The sequence below is a fragment of the Hyla sarda genome, chromosome 4 (genome assembly GCF_029499605.1).
Source record: "Hyla sarda isolate aHylSar1 chromosome 4, aHylSar1.hap1, whole genome shotgun sequence".
In the NCBI taxonomy this organism is placed as follows: domain Eukaryota; kingdom Metazoa; phylum Chordata; class Amphibia; order Anura; family Hylidae; genus Hyla; species Hyla sarda.
In genome coordinates, this window is record NC_079192.1 from 365631949 (window position 1) to 365651847 (window position 19899).

The following is a 19899-nucleotide window of genomic DNA, read 5'->3' on the forward strand; positions in this document are numbered from 1 at the left end:
TCACTTTAGCCACACCAACTTTGATAAATTCCCCTTAATAATTTTTATATTGTGGGCATATAGCTTTAACTTATTCTTACTTACTAAAAATAATATAGCATTATATTTATATTTATAAACTGAACATACGTAAAATGCTATTATACACATTTGGACATCTGTGTACAGAATAACAAGAAGCAATGTAGTTATAGACAATTGTATAGTTAATAATAATTACCAACCTCCCAGTCCAGGTCTTAAGCGGTTATCATAGCCATCTAGAAGACGATCAAGGATCCTCGTGAACACTGTGGTATTGTCTCTAATCTCATCCTCAGTGCTTTGTCCACAACTGAAATTACAGGACATTGAAAAAAATATATTATTAAGCATTGAGCCGAATACAATCCTGCCATCAGTAATTCTAAAAATCTACTTATCCTTACTTATGCAGATTCAGAGCAACAAAATCTCTTTTATTCAGCCAGATTGTCATTCCAAAGCAATTACTGCTAAAGATGGACCCTAACTCACTCAGCGTTTTTCTATTTTTAATCAATGTTTCACTCAATCCTTAATACTGTGTATCACATTGAAAGGAAGTGAATGCTAGTCCAAATAAGGCATATTTATACTGCCTGGTAGGATCATATGATCATGCTTTTTGATAAATCTATATGATATATGCAGAACATGAGAGTAGAGATGAGCGAACTGAACACGTAGAGCCCAAGTTTGGCCTTTTTGCTTCAGCTGAACCTGGTAAAATGGCTACATGAGAAGGAAGGAGGGACACATGAGGGTAGCCCAGAATACCTTGCAAGTAGGTGGTAGGATCAGGTTGGCAAATTGACTTGCAGGAAGAGGAAAGTATCACCCGACCTCCAGCTGTTACAAAACTACAACTTCTATAATGCCCAGGCTCTCCAGACATGATGGAACTCGTAGCTTTGCAACAGCGGGAGAGCCACTTTAACCAAATTGATCGGTGGGGGCCCCAGCAGTCGGACAAAAGATAAAAAAAATGGGCTACTTAGTTTAAAATGCCTGGGCCTATTTTTGGTACCAGTCCAGACCCGCTCAGGAGAGTCAAAAATGCCTTGCAAACAGCTCCCAGGCAATCAAGAGGCAGTACAGGGGTTGGGCAGAGGTGCCAGAAAAGCCTATGCAGGGTGCAGTATTTGTTCTGTCATGGAGCAGACCTGTGTGAGAAACAGTGTGTGTAGTTTGTACTTAACAGCCCATAAAGGAAAGCAGTAAAATGATGAAGGAAAGCTGTTTGGTAAGTAAAAGGTTTGGTAGGGACAAAGTAGAATAAATAACACCCTGCCATGTCCTCTGTCAGGTTGGTGGCAGTACCAGCTCTGTGGACACCCACAATTTGTCTAGACCCAGCCATATGTAGCAGCCACATGCCCAAACCCTGTATTGGAAGTAGCAGCAGCTATGTGCTTGTTTTCAGTCATCTAAAGAGGAGAAAGACTCTGCCGTTATGCCGCCATGTCAGCCTGGGTGCTTAGGGCCAGGATAGTGATGAGGAGGAGTTGTGTGAGAACAGCCAGATTTTACAGTATGTTGCAGAGGTGGTGGAGGTGGAAGCAGTGATCAAGCATAGTTATGATAGTGGGACTGGTAGTAGGCATAGTGAAAATGTCAGTCATAGAGGTGGATACACTGAGGGGAGGCAAGTAGCCCATGAGACATCAGAACTGACTGAGAGGAGTTGCTAATGATGAGAAGGACTATGATAATGTGGCTTTGGACAGGGTATGGGAACCAGGTGATGAGGAGGTGATGTCTTTTGAGCAGAAGAAAGTGGTAGCACTGTAAATAGCCAAGCTGAGGTAAGGTCAGAACATCTGCAACATGTCCCAGACAAAGTCCTACTGGTTTGGTCAGCTCAGGAGCACTTGGCGCTGACATTGCTGCTGCATTTGTAGGCTCCAGGAAAAAAGTCTGACAGAGGAGTCACTAGTACTACCATTAATCCTGCTATTAAATCACTAAAACTACCATCAGTTCACCTCTGCTGTTGACAGGTAAGAAGCACTGATCTCTTCTTCTGTATTTTTTTTATGCTGTACTGCTGCTAATGAAGCAGCTTCTATTACTACCATAACTGCTGCTACTACCTGTTGGCCTACACATCCAAAGGATCCCCCAAAAAATAAAAAATAAATAAACCCTGTTGCTACTCCAGTAAACAGGATAATTTTTGATTCACTTAAAAATAGCCATTGCTTTGTCCGATACTTACGTGTAAATATTAACAATGACTGCAACTGCTACCAAAAACATACAAAATCGGCTAATGCAGTGTGTTTTTAAACATACTGTTAGTTACCACTTGTTATTACTTGTTTAAAAGTAACACCTTAACAACCATGGACGTATATTTACGTCTGTGGCCGGCTCCCAATCTGTGAAGCTCGCTCAGAAGCTGAGCATGCTCCATATCTGCGGGGTCCCGGTTGCTATCAGCAATCAGGACCCGCAGCTAATACCGGACATCGCCTGACGTCTGGTATTAACCCTTTAGACGCCACAATCAAAGTTGCTACTATTGACAAAGCTGATTTTAAATACAGCGGATCTCATGGGGGTCTAAATAATAAAGGAAGTGGCACCAGCAGCTAAGGGGTGCTGGATTATAAGCACCCGGAAACCAGCATATACCTGGACCACATAATATTCCCCAGTACAGCGGAAGCTCAACACCACTATAAGTAAACCGCCCATACTACTGAAGTTCCTTTGAGAGGAATTCAGACTAGTGAGCTAAATAAAAAGTGTAATAAATTTTTTTTTTATAAAGGTGCTAGACACATAAAAATTTGATGTACAAGGTCAGGATTAGGTACTGAGTGATATATTTAAAAAAAAAATTGTTGGATCTGACAGGTACACTTTAAGGACTCAGGGCATATCTGTATGTCCTGAGTCCCATTACCAGGGTTTAAAGCGTTTTCCCGAGTGGAGAACGCTTCAAACCCCATGGGTCCCGACTGCCATCAGCAGCCAGGACCCAGGGTTAATGCCAGGCACATCCGATGGGGCCAATGCCCAGCAATAACCCTTTAGATGCCGCGATCAAAGTTTTCGCAGCATCTCAAATGAAAGTGAAACTATCCGGGCAGCTCAGCGGGACTATCACAACGAAATTGTGATGCCCCGTTCAGCTGACTAGACGACGGGTTGGTCCTTTTCTGCCTCCTCGTTGTCCGATCAGTCGTATGCTGCTCCAAGCCTGCTCAGGCTGGAGCAGCAGAGTGCCGATAATACTGATCAATGCTATGCTACATATGCTATAGCATAGCATTGATCAGTATATGTAATCAGAAGATTGCATAGTATAGCCCCCTAAGGGGGCTAAAAAATAGTAAATAATAAAAAAAAAGTTAATATGAATAAGCCCCTCCCATATTAAAAGTTTGACTCATCCCCCATTTTTTTAAAATAAAATATTGTAATAAAAAATAAAAATAGGGGGCGTGGTCTGGCTGCCGAAGCGCATGACTGAGCTCCGTGCCTTAGCTCGATTCAGCGGCTAATTGCACAGCTACCTGACGCTCTCTCACCTGCCCACGCGCGGCCTGCAAACAAGATGGCACCGCGGAAGCCAGCGTTACCTCCCCCTCGGCCCGACAAACATCTTCTTCTCTGGAACGTGGTGACCAGGCCCAGAGCCAGCGGCACCGCAGATCCCTGTCGGACCCTGACTCACCAGTTGCTGAGGTAGCATTGGACAGTGTCTCCCAGTTCCAGGTCAGCGCCGAGCAGTGCAACCTCTTCCCCGGAGAGGCGAATCGTCCCTCAAGAAGACTCTCATACTCCTGACCGGAACTCTATAACCGCGGCTCCTGCTGTAAGCACAGAGGTACGCTCCCATACTGCTCTCCTACACAAGGGGCCCCCTGAGACCGACCTTCTCACAGACATGCCGGTTACCAACCAATCCCTTACTGACATGGCCATCAGGGATATGCTGCTTTTATTGCACACTACATTCCTCTAAGAAATGCAAATAATGGTGCCCTCCATTCAAGATCTGGGAGATAGAGTGGCTCACATAGAAAGGAAATTCGGGGAGTTTGCTTCCTCCAATAATGAACATATTGACTAACATTATGAATCTGTGGACAACATATCGGCTCTTAAAGCAAAAGTGGCTGACCTGGAGGACAGGAGCTGTCGTAACAATGTTAAGATCCAGGAGGTCCCTGAAACGGTGCCTCCTGCTGAAATCCCTAACTATATTAAAGAACTTTTGCGTGCAGTCCTGACAGATTGCACGCCTCAAGAGCTGACCATTGACAGGGCCCACAGGCTCCCCAGACCAAAACATCTAGATGACTCAGTTCCAAGAGACATCTTAGCCAGAGTGCACTTCTTCCACATTAAAGAGCACCTAATAGAAGAAGCTAGACGAAAAAAAAGGCTTATGCTTTATTAGGCTGATCTATCGGCAGCTACGCTACAAGCTCGCAGAGCTTTACTAGCTATCACCACTGCCCTACGGTCAGAAAAAATACTATACAGGTGGGGTTTCCCTAGCCATCTTCTGATCAAGCAAAATAACAAGATCTACGTGGTCAAAAATATGATCAATGGAGAACAGCTTCTCAAAACTTGGAATATCCGCATCCATGTTCCTGAGGACCGTGCCAAGAACTCTCATCCCTCTCAGATCTCTCTGGACTGGTCTGCTGCTTGAGAGAGTGGCACTGCATGCTGTTTGCTGTGCCGTTCTATTTTACCTTCACTGTTCTGTTTGTGTGTTTGTGTTCTGCTTCCTGTAGTTTGGTGACACTAAGACGTTGGGTCTTCTGAGCAATGACCACAGTTCATTGACAGACACACGCTGACTGGGAGGTGTGTTCTGTCTTTACTTTACTTGCCACCGACTGTTGTTATCTTCTGTTCATTTCTGCTTATTAATATGGTGATTACAGTTGCTAGCTTAAATGTCAATGGGTTAATTGCACCTCACAAGAGGTCATACTTGTGGAACGAAGCACTGTCCTTAAAATGTGATGTATTGTGTGTGCAAGAAACCCATTTGTTGTCTAATGATGCATACCGTTTGAAACATCCTGCATTTTCTCAATTTTTTCATTCTCATTATAGTTCTAAGTCCAGAGGGGTCATGATCACAATAAAAAAGACAGTCGGCTTCACTCTTCAGGACTCTGTCTCAGACCCCAGGCGAAGCTATGGAATTCTTCGTTATACCATCAATGCCACCCCCCTCACAATAGTGTCTCTCAACACCCCTAACTCTGGGAAACCCAGATTTTTTAAATGTCTAATGAGAGTGGTATGGGGTTCCCTGTGGGGCTTGCTGGTGCTCTGTGGCAATTTCAGCTCTATCCCTGACCCTGACCTTGACTCCTCCTCTACTATCCCCTCTTTTCACTATACATTATCGTCAGGCCTTGGATAACACAAGATGCCTACTTAACATACAAGTTCATCTTGAAAGGTCTGGAATGCCAGCTTTAATTTTGGCGCTGGACGCCGAGAAGGCGTTCGACCATCTTCGATGGTCTTATGCCTTCTCGTTACTTGACCACCTAGGCTTCAGGGTACTGATATTTTCCGCACTTTCTTCCCTATACTCTTGCACCTCTGCTAGGGTGCAGGTGAATGGATCCATGTCTGATCCATTCTGGATTACTAATGGCTCCCGACAGGGATGTTCCCTTTCACCTTTGATCTATATACTGTCCATGGAGCCACTGGCACAGTGAGCTTTCTTTGCCCGCAGTCATGGACACTATATATTCTTTCGCTCCTTTATCATTGTCACGATGCCGGCTGGCAGGTAGTGGATCCTCTGTGCCAGAGAGGGATTGGCGTGGACCGTGCTAGTGGACCGGTTCTAAGCCACTACTGGTTTTCACCAGAGCCCGCCGCAAAGCGGGATGGTCTTGCTGCGGCGGTAGTGACCAGGTCGTATCCACTAGCAACGGCTCACCTCTCTGGCTGCTGAAGATAGGCGCGGTACAAGGGAGTAGACAGAAGCAAGGTCGGACGTAGCAGAAGGTCGGGGCAGGCAGCAAGGATCGTAGTCAGGGGCAACGGCAGAAGGTCTGGAAACACAGGCAAGGAACACACAAGGAACGCTTTCACTGGCACTAAGGCAACAAGATCCGGCAAGGGAGTGCAGGGGAAGTGAGGTGATATAGGGAAGTGCACAGGTGAACACACTAATTGGAACCACTGCGCCAATCAGCGGCGCAGTGGCCCTTTAAATCGCAGAGACCCGGCGCGCGCGCGCCCTAGGGAGCGAGGCCGCGCGCGCCGGGACAGAACAGACGGAGAGCGAGTCAGGTAGGGGAGCCGGGGTGCGCATCGCGAGCGGGCGCTACCCGCATCGCGAATCGCATCCCGGCTGGCAGCGGAATCGCAGCGCCCCGGGTCAGAGGACGTGACCGGAGCGCTGCCGCGGGGAGAGTGAAGCGAGCGCTCCGGGGAGGAGCGGGGACCCGGAGCGCTCGGCGTAACAATCATATTATCACCTCATCAAAACTAAAACCCATGCAATGCCTATCAATCTACTCCCTTCTACAATTGACTCCCTGAAACTTTCATATCCATTTGACAAATATTTTCAGATATGTCACCTTCTATACCAATTATCACTGCACTTTCCCGAGAAGGATGGGCTTGCCATATGCCACTTAGGTTCTCCCAGCCTACTTTATTTGTTAAATCATACCCATTGTGCACATGGGAAAGGGACTTGGGTTGTTCTTATACCTCAGAGGACTGGCAGCATGCTTTTAAAAGCATACACATAGCCTTTCAGTGTACATCACACATAGAGTCGGCATACAAGACAAAATTACGATGGTATTATACACCGGACCCTCAGTCTCAAATCTATCCTGAGTCATCTCCTCTTTGTTGGAGTGGCTGCGGAGCAAGGGGCACTCTTGCACATGTCCTTTGGTGCTGCCCACAGATCAGACCCTTCTGGACGTCTTGCAAATTACTCGTAAGAGAACTGATAGATTGTAATGTTCCATGAAATATTCCTGCTGTGCTATTATTTCTTAACTTCCAAACCATATCCTCAAAGAATAGAGATTTATACTGCATAATTTGCATATTAGCCAAAATACTTCTCGTGAGCAAGTGGAAGATGACCACGGTCCCCTCCAGGGATGAACTGATTAATAAAATAAAGCTAACTTATTCCTATGAAAAGATCATTTTGCTTGGTTCCGGTAAATTCCATCTATTTGCTAAGAGATGGAGTTGCTGGACCGCCTCACAATACTGCAGAGATTATTTATCAACCCAAATTACAATATTACACATTGCTTCCAGTCGGTCACAGATACCTATGCTTGTTTAACTGACCCATTCACCGTTATGAAGGAATGCTCATCTCCATATTGGACTCTATACCGGCTTAAACCACCGAAGCAGTGGCCACTGTGAGTAGTGTTGCTCGCGAATATCGCATATTCGCGAACATAGCACCATATATTAGTAATGACGAATATTCGTTTTTTTGTTATTTTTTTCACAGTACACATCACAGTGATCACCCCTCTCTGCTTCCAGCTTGTGTGGTTTAAAGAAGACTGTAATACTACTGTGTGAGACTGGCGTGCGAATTTTCGCATATGCTAATTTCCACATATGTGAATTTTTGCTTATGCTAATTTTTGTATATGCTAATTTTCGCATATGATAATTTTTGCATACGCGAATTTTTGCATACGTGAAAATAAAACGTGAATATTACGAATATGTGAATTTAGCGAATATATGACGAATATTCATCCATATATTCGGGAAATATCGCAAATTTGAATATGGCCTATGCCGCTCAACACTAACTGCAAGTCTCATTGGTTCACCTGACTGACTAGTTATGCCAGGACTCATGATATAGTATTATGTATCGACTCTTTTATTTTCTGTCACTGAATAGTTCTTTTTTTTTGTTCTGTTTGTTTCTGTTTCTTGGATACTCAGGAGATGCTCGCCGAGAGCACGAATCGTTATACACATCATTGCAATGTATGTATCCAATGTTCTTTTATTAGATAAGAAAAAACCTGAATAAAAACTTATTTGAGAAAAAAAAAATATATATATATATAATCATGTGTGGTACCGCCGTGTGCTTAAATGTCTGAACAATTAAAGTTTGAGGGTAGCTAAACCAAATGGTTAATGGCGTACACGTAAAAAAAAAAAAGTCCAAAATTGTGCATGTTTGGTCACTTTCTATACCATAAAAATATTAATAGAAAGTGATCAAAAAGTTCCGTCAAAACAAAAATGATACCAATAAAAACTGCAGACCACGGCGCAAAAAATTAGCCATCATATAGCCCCATATGCAGAAAAATAAAAAAGTTATGACAATTTTAAGAATACTAATTTTGGTGCATGTAGTTATATTTTTTTTAAAGTAGTAAAATAAAATAAAACCTACATAAATTAGGTATCCTTGTAACCGTATGGACCTTTTACAGAAAAGTGCACTGCGTAGAAAAGGAAGCTTTAGAAATTTGCTAAATGTCCTTTTTTTAAAAAAAATTTACCTCACAATTTTTTTTTTGGTTCGCCACAGATTATGTTATAAAATAAGTGATGTCATTACAAAGTACAACTGGTGACACAAAAAACAAGCCCTTATAGGGGTCTGTAGGTGCAAAATTGAACGCGTTATGATTTTTAGAAGGGAAGGAGGAACAAACGAAAATTGTTTTGAGTCCTTAAGGGGTTAAATGTCTCTTATACGTTGATGTATTCACATGCCAGCTAAAAAGAACAATGGATGTGCAGTATTGTTGGAGTCACAAAGCGTTGAACATGATTTTCGGATTCCCCTCAATAGACAGAATTCTCATCTCTTCTGTATGCTGATCATAGCTAGTATGTAAATACCAGGGTTGCATCATGCATCAGCCAATCCTGTAGGTTTGAGTCACAGCCACTATAGCGCTATAGTGATAATAGTGTCAACAAAACTGGCTTATTGTTCTGCTTCAAGCATTAAGCATTTATAGAGTGCTGTTAGTTAGACTTCAGTTTGCGTCCATGTGACACATTTTCCAGTTTAAATTCATATTGCTCAAAGCTCGAGATAAGTGAACTGAACATGCAGGACCTGAGTTTGGTCAAAACTTTGAAAAAGTTTGGTTTGGCTAGAACTCGAACTTTGGGCGGTTTAGTTTGGCAGAACCTGCTAAAATAACATCAGCCACATGACGGAAAGGAAAAGGAAAATAATCACATGACCTCACTGAATCCCATAATGCCTTTGAAACAATGTTTTATTTTATTTTTTTATTTTTTACATATATGTGAAAGATCAGTTTTGTGCATTTTCCATGAACATAACCTGTTGCTAATTACTAGAGATGAACGAACTTTAGCAAAATTCGATTCAGCCGATTTGCATTGAATTTATTTGTAGCAAATCTGTGTAAGAAAATGCTATTTCTGGCCTACAGAGAGCCTCAATAGGGGTGTAGAACACTTTGCTGTGTTCTAACACGCATATGGAGTGTGCTGGGGTAGTGAAATAATACTGTTATTCAGTATGACATGCAGATTACTAGCATTGCTATTAGAATCATTGCTGCAGAGCGTCAATGTGGCAGCAGGAAGTGTCAGAATTGGAAGAGGATAAAGAGATTTTTTCATGTCATTTTTATTTAACCTGTTGGGGACGGAGGGCGTACAGGTACGCCCTCGCGTCTTGGTACTTAAATTGTGACCCCATTTTGTAAACAACACCCCTCACAGAATGTAATAAGGGGTACAGTGAGCATTTACGCCCCACAGGTGTCTGACAGATTTTTGAACAGTCGTCCGTAAAAATGAAAAAATGTTTTTTTTTTTTATTTGCACATCCTACTGTTCCAAAGATCTGTCAAATACCAGTGGGGTGTAAATGATCACTGCACCCCTTATTAAATTCTGTAATGGGTGTAGTTTACAAAATGGGGTCATATGTGGGGGGGTCCACTGTTCTGGCACCACGGGGGCTTTGTAAACGCACATTCCAACCAAATTCTATTCCAATCTTCAAAAGCCCAATGGCGCTCCTTCTCTTCTGAGCATTGTTCCTTCTATTCTGAGCATTGTAGTTCACCTGCAGAGCACTTTACATCCATAAATGGGGTATTTCCATACTCAGAAGAAATGGGGTTACAAATTTTTGGGGTCTTTTTCTCCTATTACCCCTTGTGAAAATAAAATATTTGGGGTAACACTAGCATTTTATTGAAAACATTATTTTTTTATTTTTACGTCCCTTGTTACGTTCCTTGAAGGGTATTATTTCCAAAATTTTATGCCATGTGTTTTTTTTTTTTTTTTACTGTTATGGAACATGCCCCCCAAAAACCATTTCAGCAAAATTTGCTCTCCAAAAGCCCAATGTCGCTCCTTCCCTTCTGAGCCCTCTAGTGCACCCACAGAGCACTTTACAACCACATATGAGGCATTTGCTTACTCGAGAAAAATGGGGTTAAAAATTTTGGGGAGCATTTTCTCCTAAGTTTGGGGTAAGACCAGCATTTTAGTGTTAAAAATAAAAATTTTCTATTTCACGTCCCAATTTAATGAAAGTTTGCCAATCACCTGTGGGGTGTTAAGGGTCACTATACCCCTTGTTTTGTTCCTTGAGGGGTGTAGTTTCCAAAATTGTATGCCATGTGTTTTTTTTTTTTTTTTTTTTTTTACTGTTCTGGCATCATTGGGGCTTCCTAAATGGAACATGCCCCCCAAAAACCATTTCAGCAAAATTTGCTCTCCAAAAGCCCAATGTCGCTCCTTCCCTTCTGAGCCCTCTAGTGCACACACAGATCACTTTACATCCACATATGAGGTATTTCCTTACTCGAGAGAAAATGAATTACAAGTTTTTGCAAGCCTTTTTACCTTTTACCCCTTGTAAAAATGAAAAAAAATGGGGCTACAATAACATTGTAGTGGAAAAAATTTAGATTTTGATTTTTCTCCTCCATTTTGCTGCTATTCCTGTGAAACACCTAAAAGGTTAATAAACTTTTTGAATGTCATTTTGTATACTTTGAGAGGTGCAGTTTTCATAATGTGGTCCATTATAGTATACTATACTTTGAAGCCCTCTGATGTCTTCAAAAAGTAAAAACATGTCAACTTTATGATGCAAACATAAAGTAGACATATTGTATATGTGAATAAATATATAATTTATTTGGTACGTCTATTTTCCTTACAAGCAGAGAGAAGGGGGGGCTGGAGAGCAGAGGTGAGAATGGTGGTTAAGCTGGACAGAGGAGAAAGCGTAACCACCATTCTCACCTCTGCTCTCCAGCCCCCACCTCATCCTTATCTGTAGTCTATCGTCCTATAGCTATACAATTTATGACCCAACTTAATGTCCATTCTCCACATATGTTGTTTTAACCCCTGCATATTTTGTGAGATAGAACCTGTGTTTTCTCCTTGTGAGCTCAGAAATGCTTATGACTTGATAAAGGAAGGAATCCCGAAAGCTTGTCTCTACATAATCCTGTTGGTCCAATAAAAAAGGTATTACAAGATACTGCAACTACCGATGATTTTGCTTTTTTGCATCACTGGACTAATACGGCTACTCCTAACTAATCTATATATATTATGACATTACATCTCAGGGATTAGCTCTGGGACCGTCCTGGTCACTTGCCACGGGACACGTTTTCTCTCAATAAACCCGCAGACAAAGGTTATTCATGCAAGTCTGGTACCTTGCCAGCTTTATTTAGACAGGTTGCAGGGGAAAAACAAACATAACACAGGAACAAAATAAAATCCTAGACCGTCTGGTCACTGACTACACATATCAGCATGCCCTGTCTATCAACTGGTGAGCTACCCTCAGCCAGTTAAACATGTGACTCCTGCAACCTGTTACTCACAGTTCACACCACTTCTTGGACCACTCACAGATTCCAGCTGTGTGCTTCCTCAACAGGGTCCGAGTGTTTCCCCCTACAGCGACATGCTGTTTCCCGGGAAGAGCACAGATTAGACTGAGTCTCCATCTTTTATACACCTCCCTTCCCTGCTGCCTCATTACTTAAGAAGCAGGTGAGAGAATCTTCAGGGTGAGCAAAGGAAATACACCCTTTCCTTGCCACCTTATCACATATCCCCCCCCCCCTTTGCTCAGGCCACCGGGAAGGAGCACATGTATTTGAAAGGCAGAAATCATCAGCATTTCCTTTCTCTTGGACAACTTTTGTCCCACAGTTTCTGAAGTCCTTGACTTTTTTTCTTCTGGACTTTTACCAGCCACCAATTGCAAGTCTCTCGGTCACACCTCTCTAGTAACAGGTTCTTCACCCTGGTGGGGGAAGGGTTCTTGAAATTAAGGACCGAGAGGACCGATGCTTCTAACCTTTGTCTTTGGCTTGCCGGACCTCTGCCTCTGCTTTAGAGAATCTTTCGGCCTCAGTGGCTTCACCAACCACTGTCTTGTTTTCTGTAGCTTCAGAGGATTTCTCTGCCTCGGCATTACCTTCAGAATTTTTGGTCTGCTCAGGTTCAGAGGATTTCCTGCCTGACTTCTCCTTAGTCTCCACTTCAGAGGATTTCACACCAGGTTTCAGCTCAGCCCTAGCTTTAGAGGACTTCTTACAGGGCTTTGCCTCAATCTTAGCATTAGAGGACTTTTTACCAGGCTTCAAAGAAAGCATCCCTGGTTCCCGTAACTTCTGCCCCAGAAGCCTTTCTTGAGCCAATTCCACCAAAGCTTGGTCTCTGCTCTCTTTTAGAACTTCCTGGTCCTCTTTCTTTTTCTCACATTTTCGCTGCTTACACTGGAGCTTAGCGGACTTCATCCTCTCACTGTCAAGTAACTCTGTCAAGTCCCTGACAGTATCTTCCGAAGACAGCAATTGTTTCCTCAACTGTTCATTGTCCGCCAGCACAGCCACCCGCTTGTAGAGTTGCGCTCCCAGCAAAACCAAGGCAGCTACGTGGGAGCTTCTGTGCGCTTCGTTCTGCGCTTCCAGGCTCTCTTTTAAGATCTTCATTTCATCTTCCAGCTTTATATATTTCAATTGCTCACTCTTCAGCTTTGCGGAGATCATCTTCTCACTGTCCAGCAACTGTTTCTTGGACTTCTCTAACTCATTGATAAATTTTCCACTCTCACCAATCTGTTCAGATAGATCTGAGATCTCCTGTTGCAAGTTCTTGTTTTCATGTTTCAGAGTCTCAACTTGTTCCAGGGCCTCCTCATATTGCTCACAGAGCAATTCATTGTCCTGACAAGCAGATTGAAGAGCATGTGCAAGGGCATTCTTCACCTTGACTTCCTCCTCAAGTTGTCTCTTAGCTTTAGAGACACTATCCAGATTGCTGGCAAGAGCATCAACTTCCATCTTCATTTCATTCTTCTCTTTTTCTATTTTTTCCATGGCTACCAGCCTAGCCTTGTGATCACTCCGCAGAGCCTGATATGCACCTTGTAGAAGACTCACTTCTTCCTGGAATGACATCCGCTTCACCAGACTCTCCACTTCTCTCTCCTTGCTGGTCACAAGACCCTGGGAGCGGGACAGTTCATCCTGCAGAGCCATTAACTCACTTCTGTGTTGCTCCATGACTTTTTCCAGCTGAAGCCTCGCTTCTCGCTCTTTCTAAAAGTCAGCAAGCGATGTACCTCTTTTTCTTTCTCCGTCAACTTCACAGAAACCATCTGTAGGGATTCTTCCAGATTCTGGATCTGCTCCAGTTTTTTTCCAAGGCCAGCTAGTCTTTTCCGAGACCTTTTACTGACAGCAGTCTCCTCACTCTCGCTGTTAGACCTTGAGACATCCTTTGGTCCTCTGTCAGACACTCGACCCAGCTCTTCTCCATCTCTAGATGAAGTCTCCCCCTTTTTCGGGGTTGCGGCCACTTGTGCCTCGTTATTATCATCAACAACAGGTGCCACCAACACCTGGCATTCTTCCTCTCCCACCACGTTGGCAACTCTGGAGACTCTCGCTAAACACTCCAGTCGGACCGGCAATCCCTTGGTGGTAAGTTCGTTGCCCCTAGCAACAACTTCAATGGTTCTTGGCACCAGCGAATCCGTGTGATTCCCAAACAGTTCCTCTGAACCGTCTCTTGGCTTCTTGGCAGACTTTTCTTTTGTCTCAGTCTCTCCATGGCCTGGCAAAAACCACTAGGGCTCCTGGGTCTGCAACAATATCTGGTCCAGTGGTTCGACCTTCCTAGTTACGACCTCTCTCTGGTTCAGACGCCACATCTCTTTCACTTAGGACTCTGTCTGTGACCGTAAGCGCAGCCCCCAGCTCCACCGGTACTCTTTTCCGGAGTTTTGGTTTTTCCACAGCCATCTCTGTAGCTTCTTTTCCAGTCACCTCTTTAACTTGACTCACGGACTGTTCTTCAGCTCCCCTAGTGGTCTGGCACACTCCCACCTGAGATATACCTAGGGTCTGCTGACACTCCCCGTCCTTAGCCTCTGCAGAGTTACTGTCCCCTGCTATGTGGTGTAAATCAAGTGTTGTGAGCCTATCAGGTGTTCCTGCTCTAGTCACCTGACTATCTTCCCACAACTGTTGAAAAAAACGGAAAATCCTTCCCCAGCACTACTTCATACTCTTAGGTAGGCTCTATTGCAATTTTGTGACTTATGGTACCATAGGGAGTAGAAATACACACATTAACTGTTTTATAACCCCAAATACCAGCTTGTATAGACATTACATCAGGGTCTGGCTTTCTGCAGCTAGTCTTTACTAGACTTATTACACATTTTGGATCTAACAAAACCATCATCTTTTTACCCTCTATTTCAGGCTCACACAGGTTTTCTTTTGTCCTGCGAGAGATGGCAACAGTACTCTTTACATCAGAACACATTAACATAAGTGTTTCAATAAAAACATTATCAGCCTGCATGGCTTCACAACATGCAGCACCATTCACACAGTCCAGTAGAGCCCCCCCCCCCCAGTCCTCACTACTTCCGGAACCTTTGGGTGCGAACTCTCAGGTACACTCTCGGCATCCCATAGCTGCCAGAAATATGGAAAGTCTCTGCCCAGTACAATTTCCACTGTAAGTTCTGCACATACCTCCATCATATGGCTTACTGCCCCAAAACATGTATCAAAGGTAATTTGAACAGTCTTACCGGGCTCCGGGTGGGACTTCACAAAGATAATTATTTCTGGCATAATCCGAAATACACTCTGGCAACAATCCAAGTCCACCCACAGTGGGATTCCGCCCACCAACAACTCACGGGACCTCGGCTTCATCCTGGCGACCATCGGTTGTGGCCCACGTCGGTTACCCCAGCAACGGCCTGCCGATGTCATTTTTCCAGAAAACAAATCTCGATCCGTTGCCCCTAGAAATGCTCCTCCACAGACACCAAACTGTGCTTGAACTCCTCTGCTGGGCTCCTCCGACTTGCAATCTTGCAGGGGGTTGCTCCTAGCAATGGCTCCTCTCCAAATTGCTCGTTGGTTGACCTTGGCAACGAGTTGCCCTTGTCAACGTGCTGTCCTTAGCAACGTGTGTCCGCATCCTCCACCAAAATGTGACATTCCGTCTCACGGATTAGCTCTGGGACCGTCCTGGTCACTTGCCACGGGACAGGTTTTCTCTCAATAAACCCGCAGACAAAGGTTATTCATGCAAGTCTGGCACCTTGCCAGCTTTATTTAGACAGGTTGCAGGGGAAAAACAAACATAACACAGGAACAAAATAAAATCCTAGACCGTCTGGTCACTGACTACACATATCCGCATGCCCTGCCTATCAACTGGTGAGCTACCCTCAGCCAGTTAAACATGTGACTCCTGCAACCTGTTACTTACAGTTCACACCACTCCTTGGACCACTCACAGATTCCAGCTGTGTGCTTCCTCAACAGGGTCCGAGTGTCTCCCCCTACAGCGACATGCGGTTTCCCAGGGAGAGCACAGATTAGACTGAGTCTCCATCTTATATACACCTCCCTTCCCTGCTGCCTCATTACTTAAGAAGCAGGTGAGAGAATCTTCAGGGTGAGCAAAGGAAATACACCCTTTCCTTGCCACCTTATCACAATATATATATATATATATATATATATATATATATATATATATATATAAAATTGCATACACTACCAGATCACAATAGGTCATGTGTTCCCTTTCCAATCACAGAAGGAACCACAGGTGCACGAAAAGGCATCTCTCGTATTGCAGTGAATTCAATAGTGTCAATAACACCATGGGCTATATATACATAAGATATATATATCTAACATACTAATATTAATACAACAAACTAAAAGAAAAATATATCATTATATCATTTTGTGCGCTAGATAATGGCACACTTCTGGAAGGATAGATGCCTTACCGGGGGCATGCAATTATTTCAGAATGGCATACATGATTTTTCAGGGCGATTAAGGTACTTATGAATCTAAATTAGCACCTGAATTAAATCAGATGGTCGCTTTGCTTGAATCAGACCAGAAAGGAATTTCAGGAAATTTGCAAGACAGTAGCATACTATACATACAAACCTCACCTCAAATTCTGCATATCTTACTTAAAGGGATTCATCTACAAATAAAAAAAAAGTCTAAAACTAGTAGCAGGTTGCAAGCTGCATATCATGTCTAAAAAAGAATGAATGAATGTTGCAATTGTTGAAAAATGATGCTGATCTAATAATTGTGCCATGATGTATTAGGGTATGTTCACATGGGTAGGTTTACAGCAAGTCTCTTTCTTCGAGTGTGAGCCACAGCAGATAACGCTGACTTCAGTAGAGTGTGCTGCATATTTTCTGCTTTTACAAGAACAGTACTCAGGTCTTAAATTTACAAGTCTAGCATTTGACACTTGTACGTTCCTTAAATTATCATGAATAAAAGGAAGAGGTCCTTTTCCCTCACTGTAATCCAGCCCTATCTGCAGGTGTTATTAGATGTTTACTCCATACATTATTGAAAAGAATTATACTCTCTTTATTGAAAGCATAATTTCCTTATATCTTAGTGGCAGGAATCTATAAGTTTACTGGTGCTTAATGAGGTGCATTAAAATTGCAGTGTATGTTCAAGTCATGTTCCTGGTATAGAGAAATATGCTATTATTTATGAAAGAAAACAAAATTAGAACAAATGACAGTATTCCGCAGCACCAAGCTTTAGTGGATCAACAGGGATTTTTTGTCTTGACATTCTACGATACAGTATTTAGTTTCTTCTAGAAGCTATACAAAGGACAGTCCTTCCAATAAGGCTTAGATTTCTAGTTAAGTCATATTAAGGGAGGCCCAGAAATATCAGTAACCTTCGAAACAAACTGTTAACACTGACTAAATTATACAACATAAATTTAGCTTAATCTTTGTCTATGTACTTAATATCACAAAAAAAGGTTTGAAAGCACAAAATAATTTTCCTTGCAGGATACACACAAGCCACAATACTAAATACGTTTCAAAAATAATTTTTACTAAGGCTACGCATGACATGCCCTTGGACTTTTTAGCACAACAAAACTATAGGCACAAGGCCAAGTTAAAGGGGTATTCCCCTGAAAGACAATTTTTCTTTTTAAATCAACTGGTGCCAGAAAGTTAAAAAGATTTGTAAATTTCTTCAATTTAAATATCTGAATCCTTCCAGTAATTATCAGCTGCTATATGCTCCACAAGAAGTTATTTTATTTTTTAATTTCCTTTCTTTCTGACCACAGTGCTCGCTACTGACACCTCTGAACATTTTAGGAACTAAAATGGACAAAGGTGTCAGCAGAGAGCACTGTGGTTAGACAGAAAGGAAATTCAAAAAGAAAAGAACTTCCTGTGTAGTTCTGGAAGGGTTACGATTTTTCACCACTCAGGGAAGATCTTAAATGTGCAGTTCATGCAAGACGATCATGACTTTGCATGATCTAGAGGCATTTGGGCAAGACAAATGGGCAGCTGTTCCATGTGCAAGAATTCAGGGCCTCATAGACAATTTATACGAATGACTGCACTCATTGATGCTAAAAGGGGCATTACATAGTATTTAGGACTAAGGCTAGGTTCAGACTACGGAATTTCCGTCTGCAATTCCGCTTTGAAATTGCTGGCGTAAATTCCGCTTGCTAAAATGCATAGTGCAGTGAATGGGTTTCCGTTCACAAATTCACACTTCGGAATTTGTGAAGCGGAATTTGTGAACGGAAAATCCGCTTGGAAATTTCCGCCTGAAGAATGGCGGTGCTCTTTCTTCAGGCGGAAATCCACGCAGAACACATTGCAGTCTATTGGAGACTGCAGTGTCTGCACGGTCCTAGCTCCGACTGATTCAGTCAGCGCTGGCAGCACTCGGAATCTCCGGGCGGCAATTTTCTGCCAGGAAATGCCGTAGTCTGAACCTAGCCTAAGAGTATGGGCAGAACTAAGGCTGTGAACTAAGTGTATGTATCTGTAGGCCTAAGCAGACTTGTAAAGTTGGCCATATGTTCTACGTAGCTGCTGGCTGAATACCATCATTCAGCTGAAAGCTATTTCTTGTAAACCCTAAAAAGCTCTCCCAACACAAAAATGTAAATGCATAACTTGGCTGAACATGGTAATTGGTTAAGCCCCACTGTTTATGTTCCCTAAGAATAAGAGGATGGGGTACATTAAATCTTATTCCCCCCCCCCCCCCACATCTGCCATCAGGGAAGAGATAGATACACATAGGTGGCTGGTTTTTGCCAACATTCATCTCAGTTGCTACCTTAGCAGTATATGTTCAGGAAGAATTATAGGGTATAACATAGGTGTCCTGTATTGGGTACAGTGTAAGGGTATAGGTATAAAGATTAGTTTGACCCTCTCATTTAAGCATAAAATAAGCTCAATATACTGCATGTTTCATCAAATTACAACACCTTACAATTTCTCATTTAGTAATGACAACCTGGTAATATATGAAACTACATTTAGAATAAGATAAAACAACATGGTGAAAAAAGTAATTATAAAAATAATGAAATCATATATAATATTATACAATATACAGAAAATATACAGAAATCCAACCAAACAATAGTTTTTGGTGCAATTATATTATCATTAAGATCAGCAAAAAAAAGAAAAAATAAATAACATACATGAGGAACAAAAAGTGGTTTCAAATATAGACTCTTTACATATAGCATAGTACACAGGGATAAGACAGTATATAAATTGAAAAAAGCTACCGTATTTATCGGGGTATACCACGCACCGGCCTATAACACGCACCCTCATTTTACCAAGGATATTTGGGTAAAAAAAGTTTTTTACCCAAATATCCAAGGTAAAATGAGGGTGCGTGTGTGCGCGTGTATACCCCGATACACCCCCAGGAAAGGCAGAGGGAGAGAGGCCGTCGCTGCCCTCATCTCTCCCCCTGCCTTTCCTGGGGTCTAGAGCCCTGCTGCCGGCCCTTCTCTCCCCCCGGCACCCATTGCCGGCACCGCTGCCCCTTTTGCCAGGGTCGGGTCCGCACTGCTGCAGGCCTCCGGCGTGCATCCCCTGCGTCGTTGCTATGCACGGCGCACTGATGTCATGCGCCGCGCCGTGCAGCGCATAGCAACGACGCAGGGGACGAGCGCCGGAGGCCTGAAGCAGCGTGCTCCCAAAGCAACAGCAGAGCGGAGCAACGAGGACGCGCAGGCATGGTAAGTTACTAGCACGTCATCTTCGGTGCAACGACGGAGAAGCAGTGGAGCGATGGTGAAGTGGGGCAGTACACAGACATATAGCCTCCAGCCATACACTGTGTATAGCTGAAGGCTGTATTTCTGACGGGTCCACTGCCTACCTAATGTGGGGGAACTACAACCGAATGTGGGGGAAACTATACTGCCAACCTAGTATGGGGGAACTACAACCTAATGTGGGGGAAACTATACTGC

At 43.1% G+C, this 19899-nt stretch overlaps 1 protein-coding gene across 2 annotated transcripts in view; it reads right to left on the reverse strand.

Annotated features, from left to right (window-relative positions):
- GABRA1 (gamma-aminobutyric acid type A receptor subunit alpha1) overlaps nt 1-19899 on the reverse strand; it is a 299022-nt gene that overhangs the window by 163274 nt on the left and 115849 nt on the right. For both annotated transcript variants that reach the window (XM_056516667.1, XM_056516668.1), the window contains one exon: nt 225-334. In XM_056516667.1, coding sequence (XP_056372642.1) covers nt 225-334 — 110 coding nt within the window. The remainder of the gene's footprint in view (nt 1-224; nt 335-19899) is intronic.